The sequence below is a fragment of the Barbatula barbatula genome (genome assembly GCF_947034865.1).
Source record: "Barbatula barbatula genome assembly, chromosome: 13".
NCBI lineage: Eukaryota > Metazoa > Chordata > Actinopteri > Cypriniformes > Nemacheilidae > Barbatula > Barbatula barbatula.
The window spans coordinates 10735747-10755911 of NC_136776.1; the positions used below are offsets into that span (position 1 = coordinate 10735747).

Genomic DNA, 20165 nt, shown 5'->3' on the forward strand with positions numbered 1-20165 from the left:
CTCAATAGCCAGTTAGATCTCTGTAAAGTAGATGTCATGTTATTGGACGAAAATATGTTGTTTTATTGTGACCTTAGCGAGCGATATGAAATGTATATGTCTTAACCGATTCAAATAGGTCTTGATCTTGTGAAAGAGCTGCCCGAGTGCGGAGACTTTCCTTAAAGAGACTTTGTTCAGAATACGGCATAGGTAAACCCTTGCTTATAGGTAATCCTATCCTGTCCTCTTGTGTCACTTCCGTTTCCCTTAATATAAAAAGTGTATAAAAGTGTTACCATGTTTTTTGGCAGATTGATTATCTTTGTATTACCATAGTTTTTTATGAATACTATGATTAAACTATGGTTATTGTGGTAAGGTCATAAATGTTATTATTGTTTTATTACAAATAAAACCAAATAATTATGTTTACAATTAACATGTTTTGTAAGGGTTGCTGCTGCCTGTATGATTTTACTAAAATGAAACTAAACCAAATGAATGGTTCTCTCATTGTTCCAATGCATTTCTATTTATTATTTTTCAACCTGATGGCATCTGCATAAAAACACCCAAAGAGTGTCCTTGACATGAAAACAGTCAAAAATCCCTATTATGTTGACAAGATTTTCTCTTTAGAGATTCATTAAAAACAACAAAAACAACCAAACAGCAAACAGTTAACTGTGATTGGTAGCTTCTTCTCCTTGCATACAAGTAGGCTGTAAACATTACATATGTATTTTGCATTAGGCCTGTCATATTTACATTCGAACACATGCCTGTTGCTGCCTACTATACCAGGAGAACAACAGAAGATATGAATTCTAGATATTGATAATAAGGCATCCAGTTTAGGTTCTGGAGGAAAAAATGATGAACACGGAGATCTCAATGAAGATGTTTATGGTAGCGAGCAGTCACAAAGCACATGATGCACTTTGGGTTCAGCGGAGTCCGAATAACCCTAGAACAGTATTAACAGTGATACTTTATGCTGGTCCTTCAAACCAGCTTTCTTACACATTATGTAAATCAAGTGAAAGAAGTGTAAATTAAGGATAACAATAGAAGTGATACATTTTTTGTTCCTGGTTATGACTGTCCTTAGGTGTTCTGTAACTCCTGTATGTTAATGAATCTATAGTCTCCCACCACTTCCATGCCAATTATAATTTACTTAAAGGTGTTAAGACCATATGGCTGCTACATTGATTCAATTACCTCTATGATAGTTAAGGCTTTTTGTAGATGAGCTTGAACACTGATTTAGAATCGGTTTAGAGGCAGACTATAATCTTACAAATTGTAAGTCAGTTCTGTTTCTTCTGCCACTTCATTGTCTTGTGATTTTTATTATGGCTCACACACAGCAGCAGTGTCATGCGTTTTAAATTTGATTTCGACCCGTGTAGGGCTCTACTTACACATTTTTGCATACTATGCAGCATGGTCATCACTTTGTAAATGTTTATTAGAACAGACAGTCCCATAGACAATCTGAATGTGGCCCGCAGGACACAAAACTATTCTTAAGATAAATTATATGAAGTTCGTAAGAACGTTCCTCCTTCAGAATAATTTTTCAGTAATACTAAACATTCCTAACTTTTTCTTAAATTAGAATTGAAGAGAAAATGTGGCAGTTAAGGAGAATATTTTTCATGAAAATGTTTTGTGAATCCGGCCACAGTGGTCTCATGATTGCATGATCACTGTGTAGATTTCATCCTTAAAGGGACAGTTCACCCAACAATGCAAATTCTGTCATCATTTACTCACCTTCGAGATCTGTATACATTTTTTTATTCCGATGAACACAGAGAAATATATTTGGAAGAATGCTTATAACCAAACAGATATCGCCTCACATTGACTACCATATTTGGAAATAATACTGTTTGCTGTCTTACATTCTTCAAAATGTTATCAACAAAAGATTATGAAGTAATTTTCATACTGTTGGGAGTACAAAGAAATGTATACAGATTTGGAACAACTTGAAGGTGAGTAATTGATTACAGAATTGTCATTTTTGGGTGAACTGTCCCTTTAAAGCAGCTAAGGGCATCCGTAAGGTGTCCACATTTATACATTTAAAAAGATTTTAATGCACATTTCAATGCCCATTTTGTGTATGCACCATCAGGCTCCAGGTCATCTGCTTACAAAAACATATTACTAGTGTTAACCCATAATAAAAAGAAAAATTACTTTTATTGTGAAACACTTCAAAGCTAAACAATTACATATATCTAATGTTGTGATCTTAATAATGGGATTCAAAATGTACCTTCTGGTCAATGACAAAAAAAAACACTTTTTTGACACATTAGACCAAAGTTATTAAGCAGTTTCCAGATATATTCAGCAAAATCCTCCTCTCGTGAAAAGAAAACACTATTAGTATAAAAGGCATATTTTTCAATCCTCAGAAAGGAGCATTTCTAAAAGTTCCATGAGATCAACTCAACATCATTTAGAAAGCAAGTTTCTTTATTAGTAGATAGACTCTGGAGTCCACTTCAAATCCATGCAAATTATTTGCATCTCCTTGAAGTCGCATCAGAAGGCCTCCATAAGAGACATATGCAGATCTGTGCAGGGACACAAAATCATAAAATATTACATTGGCAACATGACCACGGTGAAATAATATGATAAAATAACTATAAATGCTGTCAACTGTCCAGTTTAAATTATTTGTAGTGGAAGCAACATGTATTTAGTATTTAAGGCCCAGCAGCAACAAATAATACAAATTAACAGGGTATATCAAAATATTGTGGCATTATATATCACAAAAAACAATAATGTGTACCGTATTTAGATTTTTAAGGGTTGCAGACCTATTCAATTTAGATACAAAAGGAATTAAACCTTATATTTTGTTCAATTCTATAACAACTCAATTCTTAATAACTGCTGCTTAGAAAACCACGAAAAATGAATAAGGCGGCAAATAGTGTTGAAAGAAAAATGGTGGCATGACGCAAGATATACACTTTGCCTTGTAAATGTTGACGTCTTGATGTTGTTAAGTAAAAACAAAAGTGTATTGACATACGTCAATTAGCCATTTTATGTAAGGATATAAAGAAGGGAAAATCAATAATAAGGACACTTACAGTCGAGTGGCTGCTTCTGTAGACGTCTCATCCCCTTCAATCCTATAAACCTTGCCATACATGACATAATCAAACTGATCAGCCCTGCAAGACAAATAGACAAAACCAGGTAATTAGCATAAATGCAATATTAACACCACAACTTTAAAAACACAGCCCATGCTACCTGGATGGTCTGTCATCTTGAGGGTTGTATTCCCCATCATCTGGTGTTCCATCCTCATACAATGTGCTTGCTATCACCAGCCTGAATTTATCACCTGCAAAAAGAAAGTATGGTAATGATGTTGGAATGCAGGGCTAAATAGTAAGGTTTTTTTTACTTCTGGCCGGTCTGGGGCGGTCATTCAGATTTGTACATGCTTTGCCAATATTTCTGCTGATCCCTCCATAAAAACAAATTCTATATTTTGAGTGTCAGAAAGAAACATGCCTCAGCCAAACCTCTTTAATGACACAAGCAAGCTGGAAACATTTGTCAAACACAGCGGAGGATAAACATAAAAATAAGCAATATAGCCTTACCAAGTTCAACAGGATAAATTTGAATGTTTACATCAAGAATAAGGTCCATTTTGAAAGACTCACTTTCACAGTGAAGACGAGATACTAAAACAACAACACGTGTGGATTAGTACACTATTCTCTGTAATAAGTAACTTAAACTTAAGCATGTAAATAACTTTGATCTCACCTCTATCAAACTTTTTCCCATCTGGGTCTATATCCTTGACATCAAAGATATCCTCAAACAGAATCCCAGCCATCTTTTCACGAATATAAATAATAAACTAGATCCGAATCTAGTGCTGCGCTACACTGTCACAATAAAGAGAAGGATGATTATAAACCAGACTACGATCTATCTATATGTCGGACTCCAACTGTCTCGTTAGGGATCGCTTCAGTAAGTAACGTTAGTGTCTATTGTTAAAATAAAAAGTGAACGCTTAATTCAAACGTCTACTTTCACCAAACTGTGAGATCGTTACGCTTTAAAATATTGGAATGAATTGATCAAATAAATGAAAAATAAACAGAATTTGCGTTAGTTCATTCTCATTCAAAATGAAACATGCCGCGGAGCAATGTGCTTCACCTCTGTCACGTGACGGCATATTACTTCCGGGTTATAAAAAGCAAAATAAAGTTTTATAGAAAAATCTAATTTGTGCCATATTATATTGTATTCATATATAGTGTTTTACTCATATAGTATTCATATATAGTTTTCATATGAAAATATACTTACACGCCAGTTAAATTTATTAATTGTCTTGTTCTGATGTGTTTTTATTAAATGTCATGAATACAAACAATACAGCGTGAAAAAATATTTTAAACTAGAACAAGAAAATACAATATAATAAACATGGCAATGATGTGCCTTCTATTTATATGTATGCACTGGAAAAATAAATGTAATATTGTGTTACCTCCACAGAAATAATAAATTAATGTTTCATTATTTTTCTATCTAACTTTTGCCTTCGTTGTGAATACAGCATATTTAAAACAAATAAGCTCATTAAAAATTTACGACAGATCTATACTTCAACCGGCACTTTCGCCACGGTTGCTATGAGAAAGCGTCTTCCTCGTGGTTACCGCCTCGGTTAGCAAAACAGCTTCTATTTGTTCTACTTTAATCGCCGTTGTGGTCTAAAATATCTAACGTATTTTAGGCGGAAACCCGGACAAATGTGTTCAGTGACTGCTCCAAGGGAGAAATAACTTTACTGATGTGAGTTTCATGTTTATACTGTAAACTGATCTACAGTGCAGCATTCCAGCTAGCGTAACGTAACGTACCGCTATTTCTATATGCCTATTATGCTCTCTGTTATCTATATATTTGTAATATATTCTGAAGCTCGTATACTTTCTCTTGATTCTAACAAGTTTGTGTTGCGTTTAGTCTGACAATGTTTTTAGTATGTACGTTATACAGTGACGCATTTGTTAAATCTGTTTATGTTTCCATGTGCCTAGATTAGACTGATGAGTAAAATCGTGCATTTACTTTTTATATCAACTTAATATTAAGTGTTGTTTTGCTGAACAGAGTCTAAGCCAATGTGCTCCAGAAAATCTCAGAATATGGGAGAACATCTAGCATGTGAAAGTGATCTGCTGTCAATAATCAGTGAGGTGGGGATCTTAACGCTGAATATTATGATAAATGAAATATCTTTTTGAATATAGCTGGCGAAATAACAAACAATGAAATGATTTACAGTATCTGAGGTTTGCAGAGTTTGAAGAGACTGTAAAAGTGTTTGAAAAAGAAATGAAACGCAAGGGGAAACCTGCTCTCAAGACTTCAGGGTCTTCTCGCAGAGACTCCAAAACCATCATGATTCATGTGAGACTGTTTTTATCATCATCATACTAGTTTTAATAGAGAGTTTATACAAGTTTTAACTTCATTTATCATCTTTTAATTTATATAATATATATTCATATATTTATTTTTCTACAGGATGATTTCATTAGCTCATTTAATGATGGAGACCACAAGGTATTCTTCGAGCTGTGGGCTAAAAATATTCCTTCAGAAATCCGGGATTTTGACCAAGTTGCCCAGAAATTGGAATTCTACCTAAAAATTCATTTTACAATATACCCCCTGAAGTCCCCCGTAGGAAGTCATGTAAGTGTATTTTATTATCATCAGAGATTTTTCAATTTATAAAACATATAAAATATTTATAGAATGATTTAGTGTGTGTGTTTTATTAAATCCTTTAGAAAGTGGTTTATACAACGAATGCATGCCTCCTGTTTAACCAACAGAGGTCCTCACATAACCAAATATTCCAGATGGCATTTCTAAACCTTTGGTTCGGTTGAATACTTTGCATGTTTGGGTTCAATGTTATAGCATTTGATCAAGATGCAATATGTGAAATGTCATATTTTAATGCAGGATAAATCTGAGTTTGATCACAGAATTACACACTTTAAACACTACCTGGAGACTAGAGGGGCAGCATTGAGCCAGACCACAGAATTCCTGCCGTTTTACGCCTTTCCCTTTGTGCCCAATCCTATGCTACATCCATCATTCCAAGAGCTTTTCCAGGTACCGTCGCTGCAAACAGTATTTGCATGTTTGCATGCACTCCATCACATCTGTTGTTTGTCAGTGCAAAAATCTCCCACAAATTTGTAGGTAATATTGGGGATTCCATTAATTGTTCGCATAAAAAATGCCGATTTAAAAATTTTGCTTAATGCAACTCTATGAATGTCAGATACACAGTCTGATAGTTGCATCATATTAAAAAGCAGTCTCATATCGTTTTTCTTTGTAAACCCTTTCAGACAAGTATATGTTTGATGCAGACAACCGATATGTTATTAATGATCAGTCATTGAATTTTAGGACTCCTGGATGCCAGATCTGAGAGCGAAGCTGGAGAAGTTCCTGGCAACAATGCTAAAAGCTTCAAACACACCGAGGCTTCTGACATTATATGTATCCTTTCGTCTCAACAACAGAAACGTTTTTTTCCCTATAATCTCATTAGGATCAACTATGTTTATCTTTCCCAATAAAACTGCGTGGGTTCTTTAAATCGAATACATTTTACTACTGAGATGTGAAGTCATCTTGCAGAGTAAAATGTTTTATTAAGTCAAATCAAATTGTTCTTGCAGTTAGCTGCACAAAAGTCCCCATTTTATTCCCAGTGAACACACGTACTGATAAAATACAACTTGATTTGGGTAAATGTATAAATGTAAACACACATTCCTAGTTTTTCTGTGAACGGTTCATAAGTCGGAAGTCCACAGTCGGAAAAGGGTGGCTTGCCCACTTCAGGTTGGTGGAGAGTTCCTTCCTCAAGTGGAGGAGTTTAAGTATCTCGGGGTCTTGTTTTCAATTTCAATGTAGAATCTTTAATTAGACCAGATTCTTGTGGTTACCGACAGTTTTCCCAGCGTGCTTTGTTTGAGCTCTTGAGATGCTGATAAGATCAGGTAAAGATTGCATTATAATACATTATCGGAAACCAACTCCGTATCAATCCTCATTCTCAGTGAAGCGCCCTCTTCCTGTTTATTTAATTTATTAGATGTAGCTTGATTTATTAAAATAGTGCAGCCAAGGCTCGCATGGTAGTTCAGATCACTCTCGACAATAGCAACAAAGGTTTTTACTTTTTATTCTAATAGAAAATGTTACGAAATTTTGCAAGCCGTGTTTTGAAATTGTTAGACCTGAAACCTGAGAGCACCTTTATATTGCGTAATGGAATTCATGACATTGGACTACAGGAATTAAACAATTATATCAGTGTATGTGGTTTCTTCTTCTATTGTTGACAAGACTGCTGTCCTAAACCAGGAAAGTTTAAGCATTGCTATTCAATTATAATTACAGGCCTCAAAGAATAAAAATGGCTGGTTTTGTTGTATATGTATATGTTCCACTGTTTTGTCTGAGCAATGGTTTGTGGGTCGAGCAAATATGTTCTCTGAACGTTATGTTTGAGAAAACAACAGAAACGTCTTTGCGCAATGTTGTTTGAAGGCAGGGAAGATTACCTGTGAGTAACCCGCTCGGAAGAAAAAATATTTGATGGCATGACTCCTTAACACAGGTACACCAGAGGGACGGTGGAAAAGGAAACAAAGGTAAACTAGTGGGTGTTTCGTGTTTTTTAAACATTTTGTCGAAACGTTTTGGTTTCATCTGCTAAGAGCCGGTGGATAGGCAACATTTACCAGCCATTCATATTTCAAAACGGCTATGAATATTTTTTAAATAACCTTCTTAAATATTTCACATTCTTTCTGATCATTCGTCATCTTTTAGACATACAGTTTGGCAAGTATTTATTTAGAATTGGTTGTCCATTGTCCAAGCCATGATATTAGTACATTGTTATGGTTTTGCATCATGCACAGAGGCCTGTTGACTGCTAACTGACTGATGATCTGTCTCGCTTGTTTGTCGGGTCACTCAGAGGCAATTCATCAAATGCAGCTCTATCTAGCCGACTCCGAGAGGAGGGCCAACAGCCACATGAAAAAATTTGCGAAGCTACAGGCCGACCATCACAACCTCATCGTAGTCACAGCCGAGCTGGTCGAATCGCTGGAGGCCACAGTTCGTGGAAAGATGGCAAGTAAACATCAACCTCACGCCCACAATCGCTACAAGACTGATAATTCTACCTGGCAACCTTCTTCCTTGCATTCTCAAGGGAATCTCACTGTTTTGCAGATCTCTCCAGAGTACCTGCAAGGCGTGTGCATGCGGCTCTTCAATGGTCATATGAGACAGAGTGCATCTCAGAGTATAGACTTCACCAGACCTGGCACTGTGAGTCCATGAGGCCCTTACACACATAGTTTGATACATTTGGTACTTTAAACCGCAATACGATTGGATATATGAATTGCGTATAAGGCTTTGTTCGGCACCCAAACAATTTGTTATTCAAGTCGAACTTTGCACAGAAAGTATGCAAATAAATGAAATTCGGTTCATTTAGACTGTGTAGGCAGTGTGCACTTGTCTATAGTACAGAACACATTGCCCCACTAGCTGAACCGCTAGATACGGTTTCTTTAAATGCGACCAAACTACAAGACCCATTCAAGAAATTGTTACTTTAATAAAGTGAACATACAACCAAATTCACAAATAGTTTATTTAATGCAATTATTATACAATAAAATAATAATATAAATGAATATTAACATAAATTCAATATAAATAGTTATATTATAAGACACTAGCCAAACACAGACCAGAAGTTAACTGCAGTCCCGGCGTGGCGTCAGATGAAATGGTCTATAAATAGGCACTGATGTATAGCTTTGCCAAGATTGTTTATGCTTGGGCCACACCAAAAGAGTTTTAAACAGTGAGAGATCACAAACATGAGGAGAAAAAATCCTAGATTTAATAATTTTGCTGCTATAATGTGTGGTGCGCCGTGATGTGATGAAGAAAGCACACCACACAAACCGATTTTCAAACAGAGTCCTGACAGTGAACACATGCAGGAAATCTCGCAAATTCTCTCGGCCCGATTATCATTTGGTGTGGCCCCAGTATTAGGTATTCAACATGCTTTTGTAACTTGTGTGTCCTCAATCATATGTTCCTGTGTGTTTGTTGTGCGTCTGACCATCTTTCTGTAAAGGGATATTACTCTATGAGCCCTTATGATGATGGATATGTAAGTTGCTGAATGTTTCATCGCCTCTTTGGTCTTGCACGTCAATCCATCAGCCCTGCTTGTCTTCTTCCCCCTTTACATTTGTTCCATAGTATTTCGTCCCGAAAACATTTTAGTTCCCATTAGATGGTTCTAGTCTCATGAGCTGCATGTTCAGTCTAAGAATGCTTCACTAAAAGAAAAACGGACTGGTTAGTATTCGTGTCCTGCTTGTTTATAAAACCTCTATGTGTATCTTTATATGGCTTGAACCATATAAAGCCAAAAGTAGTTTAACAGAGACATTTGCGATAGCTTAAAGGCCTGTTCACACTAAGGAAAATAATTATTACTATAAACTATAATTATTAAGATTAAATTTGATAAACCGTTGAAAGACAGAAGCACAGTTTCCAGATTAATGTACGCTGAAACTTTGACAGCCCATTAAAATAAATTTTAATTTAAAGGGCTTATGCATATACAATATAAGATTGCATTGCACAAGATTAGAATAAAAGTATTGTCAACTGGTGTCGATGCTAATTTAGATATTGTTATAGTTAACTTTATAGTTCAGTATATATCTTTCTTGGTGTGAACGGGCCTTAAAGCGATAGTTCATCCAAAAATGAAAATTCTCTCATCATCTACTCGTTCTCATGTAATTTCATACATGTATACCTGTACTTTGTTCACAAAGAAAGATATGTGAAAGCATGTTAGTCATTTTCAGTTCCGGGACATCATTGACTACTATCATTTGAAGAAATGGTAGTCAAAGTTTCCGGAGAACTCCTTATTTTCTTTAATGTTTCAAAATATGTTATTTTGTCTTCAACAGAACAAAAAATACACAATTTTAGGGTAGTGGAATGCTAACATTTTTCCAAACTTTCTCTCTGTTCATTGGAACAAAAAAATGTTTTCCTTACAAAGGTTTGAAACAACCTGAGGGGGTGATTTTTCATTTTTGGATGAACTATCAGTGGTAGTTCACCCCTTATATGAAATTTACATCATAATTTGACTCACCCATTTTAAACCCATATGACTCTCTTTCTTCCATAAAACACAGACAAAGCTATTTTGAAAAAAGTTGTTAACAGAAAAGCGGCAGCGGCCATTCACTTCTATTGTATGGACGCAAAACCAATGCCGGTGAATGTGTGCCGTCGCTGTTTCTGAAAAAATATCTTCTTTTGTGTTCAGGCGGTCAGGAGAAAGTCAAACAGGTTTGAAATGATAGGAGGGTGAGTAAATTATGACACAATTATCCACAGATAGCTAGCTAAAAACATGTGAATCGTTGCTTGGGAAGATTGATCACAGTTGGTGACCTGAGAACCGGAAAGTTTATGACATTTTATGCTCATTGTCAGTTGCCAAATTTATGAATCCCATTCAATGAGCTGGAATTACCATCTGTACCATTTATCATGGGCCTTGGTTTACAGGCGAAAATGAAGTTTGCAGGTAAATAAGTTGCTACGCAATATGCTTTGTGCAAAGAAGTGACCAAATAGATCAATGTAAACACGATGCTATACAATGTTTTAGTGTTTATACAGTCTTGACATAAACCCCCATCCTGAAACCCTAGACTACCAGGATGTACTTTGTATCTGCAAACCTGTACAATTGCGAAAGTTATATATGCAGCCGGACTGCAAATAATTTCAGCAAACACTTAAGATTCATTAAACTTAAGAATGTCCCAGGTCTGTAACACAACTAGTTGGACGTTTTCTAGTAAACCATTTACCAGTGACATTTAGAGTTCTTCAGAAAAGGATGTTTATGTATCCCACATCTTTACAGAACAAAAACAACATTGCGAATGTCACCATTACTTCAAATGATACAAAATAATTTACCTGAACCTGTGCACACACAGGCCTTGTTAGGTTTCAATATAGCCTACCTCAGCCCACCCGGCCAACCAAACCCCCCTTGGAAAAAGGTTTTTTGTGTTCATTAGTTCTGTCAGAAACCAGATCCGCAGGTGCAGTACTATTATGACAAAGGGGAATTTCACTTGTAAACTCCCACCCCCGCTTTTTTTGGAGGGTAACAAACACGTCGTCCCACAGTCTGCATGCGGTTACAACTGTTTTAGAACGCATGCTAGTGCCTTGCTGCAACAACTCACATACTAATATTATCCTGGTCCCATTGAATAACCGACTAATAATTTAACTTACAATATTTAAATCAACTTACAAACTTACAGATCCAGCTGGTATTGACATTGTTTCTGTTAATGTTGAATTTTGTATTGTGTTTTTTATTTATTTAGGCATCCTCAATGCTGCGGGCGTCGGTCGCACCTCAGTAAGTGTGCTGAAGTATAAAATATTTATCTGAACTGAAATAGGTTGTTCCCTTTCTGTCGGTCTCTCGACGTTGTGTCGAACCGACAGATGGGGTTCGCCCCTGAGAACCTATCATCTTCTGACTATTTTGAAAAGGCCAATGAAATTGGCGAATTAAATTTGCATGCCGGGCTCCGCCCCCGGATATCCGGGTATAAAAGGGGAGCCGGCGTGCTCATTCATTCACCTTTTGTTCTTCGTAGCCTTCGCATCTGATGACATTCTACGAATTGCCGAATTCTACGACGCGGTGCAGCGGAGATTCCCCTGGGCGTCCTGGCAGTTCCAGAGGTGTTTTTCTAAAAGAGCAATTTCTTCAGCGTGACATTGCCCGCTGATCTCTTGGGTGCGGTACACTCATCGAGGATGGGGACGGACACGGTGGTTGCCGCAGGTGTTCGGGGGTCCGACCACTGTGGCAGCCTCGTGGATTCGTCCTGCCGGCACTGCGGGCGGATGGCTATTCAGACGTTGAGTCACGGTGGCTGTGTTCTCTCAAGATCCACCCACCACCTCGTCTGCTTCCCGTTCTGTGATCGCAGCGGCTACGGCTCTGCCGTCAGCGGCGGCGAGCAACGAGGGTGATGTGGGGATTATCGTGAGCGTTAATCCGTCAATCCGGAACTGCTCGCTTGTTAATCCGGAACTGCTCGCTTGTTTAGCAGTTCCCCGAAGATGGTCCTAAGCCGTCTTATTCCTCAGTCACGCACTCTGACACGAGCCGTGGAGGTGAGGTGTCCCTGCAACATCGGAGCGCGACCTGCCGGCATCAGACTCTGGCGATTCCCTGAAGCTCCCTCCCTCGGGAGGTCGAGCACAGGTGAGAGCAGACGATAAGATGTCAGCCATGCTCGCTCGGACGGCCGTGAGTGTCGGCTTGCGGTGCACCGCAGCCCTGGCGCTCGCGGCTGGGTACTTCGCACATTGGGTCCGGGCGCGACTCCAAGCCGTGCCCGGCTCAAGTGCCGAGTTTTACCGAGGCGCATAAGGAGTTCAGTAAGACCTGGAGCGCCCCCTTCGGCGCGCTTCCGTCTAGCTGACTCTATTGGCCTCTCTTTCCTCGGGGCGGGGAGGCAGCTAGGGACTATGTCAATGCACCCTGGGTGGAGCATGCAGTTGCGGGTATCCACGGACGGCGGCCACCTGGGGAGCTTGACCTAGACTCACCGTCCAGGGCATGTAAGGTCTCGACATCTCTGGTGTTGAGGCTGGCAGTGCCGTGGGCCAAGCTGCCACCACTCTTATGCCATGGCCATCCTGCAGGCCAGGGCGCTAAAGAGAGCCCCACGGGGAAAGACCGACCCAAGTAGTGCCGCCACCGACTGGCCCTCCGGGGACTGCAGTAACAGCGCAGGCTGGGTCGGACGATGTACACATCAGTGGCCCGGAGAGACACCTCGGACGCAATCTTGCGCAGGTGGGCGATGTCGAGAAAGGTCACTTTCCTGACTCCCCTCTCGCAAGGTCAGCTGATTGGGGGCGCTGTCAAGGACTGCTCCAGCAGCCTTTTTGACAGTGTAAAAACAGACCGACCTGCTGTGACCGGGCCGCCTTTCCGCCGTCGAGGTCTCGCACGTGGTCTGCCCCCCAGCAGCCCCGGCCTTCTCCAGCGTCGATTCCGGTTCTCGTGCCCCCGCAGGTGGCCCCCCGGAGGAAGACGTCGAGAGAAGGACCACCTAGAGAGATTGAACCATCGGGCCCGATCCAGCCTTTGGCGCTGGATGATCGGACTGGGGCGGTCCCTGCCGCGTCCCGACACCTTCTGGGCCCCTCCGGGGGCCTGGTGCCCGCCTTCTCACAAGGAGAGGTCTCTCTCTGGGTCCCATTTGCAGCCGCTCTCACCCTCTGAAAGATGGTGTTCGTTAACTCGACGTTGCGTTGTGGCGGCACGCAATGGCGAGTAAAAAGCAGCCCTCAGCACTCTCGCTTCGACGGTGCATCGAGTTGCACCATCGCCTGGCAGGTGATTTAGCGGAGCTGTTCCCCCCCGGGTGGGACCAGCACTGCTAGTCATTGAACCAACCCCTGCGGGTTGATGAAGCAGATCGTAGCCCCCCTGTGAGGTCCCTGGGTGCTTGGTTAGCATTTCAAACCATCACGGTGGCTGGGAGTGCCGGGAAAAAGAACAGCTCTCCCTGGCGCGGAGCTCCCTTTTTCCAGGTGGGGAACTCGACACTGTCTCCGTGACTCGCTCTCGAGCACGCACAGTCAGTGCTGAGCTGCTTGAACTTTCAGGCAGCAGCCAGCGGTACCCTGAAATCAGTTTCAGAGGCTCCTGGGCATGGTGTCCTCGGGGGTGGCCTGTCCCCCTCGTGTTGATGCACATGGGACCGCTACAGCACTGACTACAGAGACGAGTTCCCTGGAGAGCGTGGCGCACTGGCAGTAGGCGTGTCGTCATTACGCCTGCTGCGGTCGCATCCTAACCCCGGGCAGGTCTTGAGGCCGGTCGTGGTAACGACAGACGCCTCCCTACGGGGTGCGGGTGCAGTGTGCAACGGGCGTGCAGTGTCGGGTCGCTGGACGGGCCCCCACCTGCGTTGGCATATCACTGCCTGAAGTTGCTAGCTGTCCTGCTTGCACTGATGAGGCTACAGCCTCTCGTGCAGAGCCAGCACACTGGCCCGGACAGCACAACCAGCGTAGCGTACTAAACCCCAGGGTGACATTCGCTCGCTGCAGTCATCGCAACTCGCCCAAACGCCTCCTCCCGTGGAGACAGCAGGTGGCAAAGCCCCTGCATGTCACACGCCCACCGGGTGTCCTGAACCAGACAGCCAAGCGCTCTCTCGTCAGTGACACCTCGTGGGAAGTGACGACTCCACCCCTGGTGGAGACAGCAGGTGGCAAAGCCCCTGCATGTCACACGCCCACCGGGTGTCCTGTACCAGACAGCCAAGCGCTCTCTCGTCAGTTGACACCTTGTGGGAAGTGACGACTCCACCCCTGCGGGCCAGCTTGGGTGTGGTTTGGGCGGCACAGGGGGACCTGTTGCCTCCCTCAACACCACCCAGTACCGCTGGGCACTCCCTGGTCGAGGCCCCCCCCCTCGACACGGAGGCCCTAGCGCACAGCTGGCTGCGGGACAAGCAGAAGTATGCCTTCCCCCCAGTGAGCCCCATTGCGCAGGTCCTGTGCAAGGTCTGGGAAGGGAATATCAAGGGCTGCTAGTTGCGCCTTACGGGCCCAACTACACTTGGTCCTCGGAGCTACTACTCCTGACGACAACTCCCCCTGGCCAAATCCCCTGGTGAAGGGCCCTACTCGCAGGGGATGGGCACGTTGTGGCAGTCGAGCCAGACCTCTGGGTCTGGCTCCGGATGGGACGAGGAGTTCCTGGATGATCTACCCCCCTCAGTGGTGGAGACTATCACTCAGGCAAGGGCCATTCCCACAAGGCTGGATGCCTTTAAGTGGCGCCCCTTCTTGTCCTGGTGATCTTCTCGAGAAGAAGACCCGCAGAATTGCTCGCTCAGGAACGTGCTGTCCTATTGCAGGAGAGGCTGGGGAGTAATTTTCCCTTCCACATTGGAGCGTGGGTACCCGCTATCGCGGTTATCACGTACCAGTTGCTGGTGAGCCTCTGGGGCGGCATGACCTGATTATTAGGTTCCTCTAGGGCGCGAGGGGCTAAGGCCTCGTCCGCGCCCCGTACCCTCTTGGGGCCTTAAGGTGGACCTTTGGGTCCCCTTTTTTCGGGCCCTTTGGAGAGCCCCCTTCCTCGTCCTGCGAGGGGGGTTGGCTCTACTGCTGGGGCTCGAGTCCATCCAGAGGGTGAGGAGAGTTGTCGCGCTGGATCGCACACGCCGTTACTACGGCGTGCCCATCCTAGCCCGTGCACATTTGAGTGACGGTACACTCTGCTTTGGGTGTGGCCTCCTCGTGGGCACCGGCTCAGTGCGCCTCTCTGGCAGACATCTGTAGAGTTGCGGGTTGGGCTACGCTATACCTCGCAGAGGCTTGCAACCTCCGTGGGGAACCGGCAGCTCGAGTCTTGCCAACAGTGAGACCAGCGGTCGTAGGGCGTACGCCTGCGCATAGCGCCATTCCCCTTCTTAGGTGGATCAGTGCGCTATGGGCTGCCTCCCTTCTTTCCCCAAGGGTGAAGAATAGGCAGTCCGTCCGTCCATCAATAAGCACTCAGGGCAGCGGACTCGGCGGAGCAGCCCTGCCGCCTATGGCCGGGTATCAAGCTGAGTTATTACATATATTACAGCTCTAACCGGACCTAGTGCCCCACACGTAGTAACCCCCCACGAGGGTGGTTCCGTCTGAGATGTCGTCATGAGATGGTTCCCCTCGTGGCAACCCATGACCTCCCCCAGGTGGACATCCACCTTGCGGCATTCCGCTCATACCTCCCATGAGTTCTCCCCTATTTGGTGAGACCATGTTGGTGTCTCCACTTTATTCCCCCCTATGGTGGGAAGTGGTCTCCGTAGCGCACGTCCACATTGAGGGAACAGCGCTTACCCAGTAGCCCTACGGTACCGGACGGCTTCTCGCTTAGAGAAACAAGGCCTCCGTCTGTGGTGGCCGACGGCAGGGGCTACTCATCTTTGCCAAAAGCTCTGGGAGCCCCTGCCTGCCCACTGGAAGGTTACAAATTTTGTGATAGCGCTCACGTGTGGCTTGCCCAGGCCGGTCAACGTCGCTTTGCTAGAGATTGTGACGCGGCCTAGTGCTGTGGCGTTTTCAATAGGAACCCCATCTGTCGGTTCGACACAACGTCAAGAGACCGACAGAAAGGGAACGTCTCGGTTACGTATTTAACCTCTGTTCCCTCATGCCACAACACTAGCCGTCCGCTGCAGCAGTCGTGAGATGCTCTCAGGCTCCTCAGCACAAAAGGTGAATGAATGAGCACGCCGGCTCCCCTTTTATACCCAGATATCCGGGGGCGGAGCCCGGCATGCAAATTTCATTCGCCAATTTCATTGGCCTTTTCAAAATAGTCAGAAGATGATAGGTTCTCAGGGGCGAACCCCATCTGTCGGTTCGACACAACGTCTCATTCCCTCCATCAGGGAACAGAGGTTACATACGTAACCGAGACGTTATACATGTAAAGTCAGATCGTTCCACAGATGAGATGCAAAGAGATTTGTATATTCTCCTTTACCATCCCACAAAACAATTTGGGAATAATATCAAATGTATTATGCAAATCGTGAAAAAAAAGGTTTATTTCATAAATCATTCTTATTGGTCATTCTTTACGTCCGTTTGAGCATTTCTGCTAATATTTAACCACTACATAACCAATTATTAAGAAAGCTTGGATTTAAATGGATCCTGGATAGGCTAAACCGGAAGTAAGGTTCCCGCTGGGTCCCTCGATCGAAAACCTATGCATTTTTCCCATAGACTTTTGGAAGATCGCAAAAAAAGCTCTGTGGTTAACAAAGGTTTATGATGTTTACACATTTGTCAATCAAGATAATCTTTATAAATGTACACAAAATGTGTTACTTTTGAAAGCGAAATCCAATCGGTAGAAGTAAAAAGCTAACATGATGCTATAAACACTTAAGGCCACCAAGCCAATAAACATGTGGCCTTTACTTGTTTGCAATGCAACAGTAAATTATTTTGAACTGTGTTATGTCTTATTACTTTAATTATCACCCTCTTATTAAAACATAATTACATACTTAATTTGACCACTGAGTATATTTACTTGTATATAACTTACTTACACCTTACTTTGTGTTCTCAGGAGGTCCAAAGATGTGCCGTTGCTTCCTTCTCTGGACTATGAAAAGTTGAAGAAGGACTTATTAAACGGATCAGATAGACTGAGGGCTTTGCTGCTTCAAGCTTTGCGTTGGGTAACTCAAAACAGAATTATGATAAGAGTGAACAAGCCAGAGATCTTGAAGAATGCTAATGTATTAGCTGGCATAATTCCTTTTGAGATTGTGTGATCCCTTATTAAACTGACTAAGCATCATCACATTACGGTATCATTATTAAGATTATTATAGTCGGTGGTGGTGTTTTCCAGGGCAAGAATGTTGTCAACACAGAACCCCAAGGAATATCAAACCTTGGATATGAAAGAATTTCTCAAATTGTGTGATTTAGAGATATGCGTTAACTAAACAATTGGATAAAAGGGGTAGTGGATTAAACGGTTTTATATTAAAATTGTAGGAGGAATCTGCAAATGCCTTTATAACTATGGTTGGAAATCGAATATCAATTTCAATTCGGAATCATAAGGTTAGGAATTGGATCGGAATCACAAAGAATAAAACAATTTTTAACTCCTCTTATTTCAGTGTCCAATTCCGTGTGCATATTATCTGAAATTTGCATGAAGGATGCTGATATCACAATAAAAGCCCTTATGAAAATGAACCATATTTTTACTTTGGTAAACATTGCTTAACTACAGTATTTGCAGTTTAGCACAGGAACCACAATTTTACCATAGTTTCATTATAGTTACTAAATATTTTTGTCATGGTTCAACCAAATATAAAAATATTCATTTATTCACCCTCATGTCAGTCCAAACCTGTATGACCTCTTTTTGCAGAACACAAAAGAAGATATTTTGAAAAAGGTTGATAACCATGTAACACTGGACCCCATTCACCATTTACTACTTGCTTATTAACATGCATATTGGTTGTATGTGAGTATGCATAAAGCACATATTCATGCCTTATTCTACACATCCCTTAATCCTTCCGAATACCTACACCTAAAATCTACCTTATAAGCAATACTTAGGGGTTTATAGAGGTTAGCAAATAGTGAGAATAGGTCCCTATTCTTAAGTGTGACCGAAATTTCTCACTCTCAATATCTCAGAACAATTTAGTTTTCCACAGAAGAATCCTATACAGGTTTTGAACAACATGAGAGTTAATATATTTTGTATTTATTGGTGCACTCTCTGTTTAACTAAGTTGCTTAAATTGTTTCTTGAATAGCATATACTGAGTTTTCTTCAATGTGTTTTTGGATGTATAGAGGTTGACTCGATCTCTTCATGGTGAGCAGAGAGACACAGTTCTGCAGGCTTTCATCAGCAATGATCTTCTGGAGCGGTATAGTACCAAACAGGTGCATTACAATCCCCATTTCATATCAAAGATTGATAAAGATAGGCTTTTATCTATCTTGAGTCTACTTTAGCCCATGACGTTATCTGTATTCATCTGTGGTCTCAGGGCTAAAAAAGAGGTACTTTTCTCAGGATTGTAACAACGTGTCTACACTGGACGCGATGCGACGCAACGTACACTGGAAAAGAACATCTGTAAAATTAAAGTTTTTTTTTTTTTTTACAGTGCACGATTCAAATGGGATTGCCATGCTGCATCCAGTGTGGACAAAATGTAAAATTATAATGGATTGTAATGCATTGTTTTGTTGTGTTTCATCACCGGTGTACACACGGTGTAACCAATCAGGTTTCAGTATTACAGATGTGACTTTTCTTTCTTTCGTAAGTCTTAAGGTTGCACACGTGCTTACTATTATTCTCTGTTCAGTTTATAAACCCATATTTCACAGCACTTTTATATTCGTCTTGTTTATACTTCATGCACTAAAAACGGAAACAGTCACCATATACAAATTATTTTCTTTACTTTTTTCAGAAAACTGTTCTTCATCTCATAAAATCCAAGAATGAGATTGTCAAACAGTATATGGCACGACTTATCAACGCCTTTGCCTCTCTGTGTGATGGTGAGTAAAAAATTAAACACAACTAAGTACGGGGTGTCCAAAGGAATTTTCTTTTTGTAGTTTGATTATTCACATTGACGGAAAGTTCCTTTTAATTAATGAAGTCTTGTGTTTTGTCATCTCATTCATTATTGCACACCCAGGCCGCATGTACCTTTCTCAGATACCTTCTCTACTGAGGTGTTTGCTAGACTGTCTGAAGACGGAAGAGAAAGAATCGGTAACTCGAGAGAATGTGCTCGCGGCTCTGCAGAAGCTAAGCCTCAGGTACTCAGTTTGTCCTATTGTGTGCGCATAGTTATAAACATTATATTAAGTTCACACTTTCAATCGGTCAAAAGTTTCGGGACCCTTGAAATTTCGCCATATTTTCAAAACCCTTTCTTCGACAAATGTAAGACAGAAAACGTTCTGCTTGAACAAATATTAGCAAAGTACAGAGTTGCGTGAGAATATATAAACATAACAGAATAGTAAATAAAAATTGTGCAATGGATTGAATGTTTTCGGATGTGTCTAGACGAGTACAGCAGTCGGCTATGATCAGAGACGGTCTGATTGGCTGGTTGGTCAGAGAGCTTCACGATTCCGACTGTCTGTCTGACTACACGCTGGAATATGCCATCTCTCTGCTCATGAACCTTTGTCTGCGCACTCAAGGTACACCGCCACACAAAATGCCATTTTATTATTAATAACTACGTAAGTCAATGAAATAAATTTGTTTATATGCAATAAAAAATTTCGCCATCACTTTCTGCGTAATTTTACCCACTTCTTATTGGTTGCTCATT

At 41.8% G+C, this 20165-nt stretch overlaps 2 protein-coding genes across 6 annotated transcripts in view; one reads left to right on the forward strand and one right to left on the reverse strand.

Moving 5' to 3' along the window:
• Positions 1 to 1803: 1803 nt before the first annotated feature.
• polr2h (RNA polymerase II, I and III subunit H) lies at positions 1804 to 4237 on the reverse strand. 2 transcript variants are annotated; one of them, XM_079470763.1, is made up of 5 exons: positions 3805 to 4237; positions 3636 to 3719; positions 3277 to 3370; positions 3111 to 3194; positions 1804 to 2579 (listed from the first exon to the last, which is right to left on the reverse strand). In XM_079470763.1, the coding sequence occupies exons 1-5, from the start codon at positions 3875 to 3877 to the stop codon at positions 2462 to 2464; spliced, it is 453 nt and encodes a 150-aa protein (XP_079326889.1). In that variant the 5' UTR covers positions 3878 to 4237; the 3' UTR covers positions 1804 to 2461. The 2 variants fall into 2 exon arrangements, with proteins under 2 accessions (XP_079326889.1, XP_079326890.1); XM_079470764.1 differs by having other exon boundaries at positions 2182 to 2579; positions 3699 to 3719.
• Positions 4238 to 4648: 411 nt separating this feature from the next.
• armc9 (armadillo repeat containing 9) overlaps positions 4649 to 20165 on the forward strand; it is a 35433-nt gene continuing 19916 nt past the window's right edge. Inside the window, exons 1-16 of one of the 4 annotated variants that reach the window (XM_079470861.1) lie at positions 4649 to 4725; positions 4796 to 4854; positions 5176 to 5261; positions 5350 to 5475; positions 5593 to 5763; positions 6040 to 6195; positions 6499 to 6591; positions 7730 to 7754; positions 8087 to 8244; positions 8347 to 8445; positions 11589 to 11623; positions 17384 to 17495; positions 18649 to 18741; positions 19281 to 19371; positions 19515 to 19638; positions 19892 to 20031. In XM_079470861.1, the coding sequence (XP_079326987.1) occupies positions 5187 to 5261; positions 5350 to 5475; positions 5593 to 5763; positions 6040 to 6195; positions 6499 to 6591; positions 7730 to 7754; positions 8087 to 8244; positions 8347 to 8445; positions 11589 to 11623; positions 17384 to 17495; positions 18649 to 18741; positions 19281 to 19371; positions 19515 to 19638; positions 19892 to 20031 (1498 nt within the window). In that variant the 5' untranslated portion in view covers positions 4649 to 4725; positions 4796 to 4854; positions 5176 to 5186. Of the gene's footprint in view, positions 4855 to 5157; positions 5262 to 5349; positions 5476 to 5592; positions 5764 to 6039; positions 6196 to 6498; positions 6592 to 7729; positions 7755 to 8086; positions 8245 to 8346; positions 8446 to 9274; positions 9311 to 11588; positions 11624 to 17383; positions 17496 to 18648; positions 18742 to 19280; positions 19372 to 19514; positions 19639 to 19891; positions 20032 to 20165 lie in introns of all 4 variants that reach the window. The other 3 variants (XM_079470859.1, XM_079470858.1, XM_079470860.1) reach the window with 3 other exon arrangements.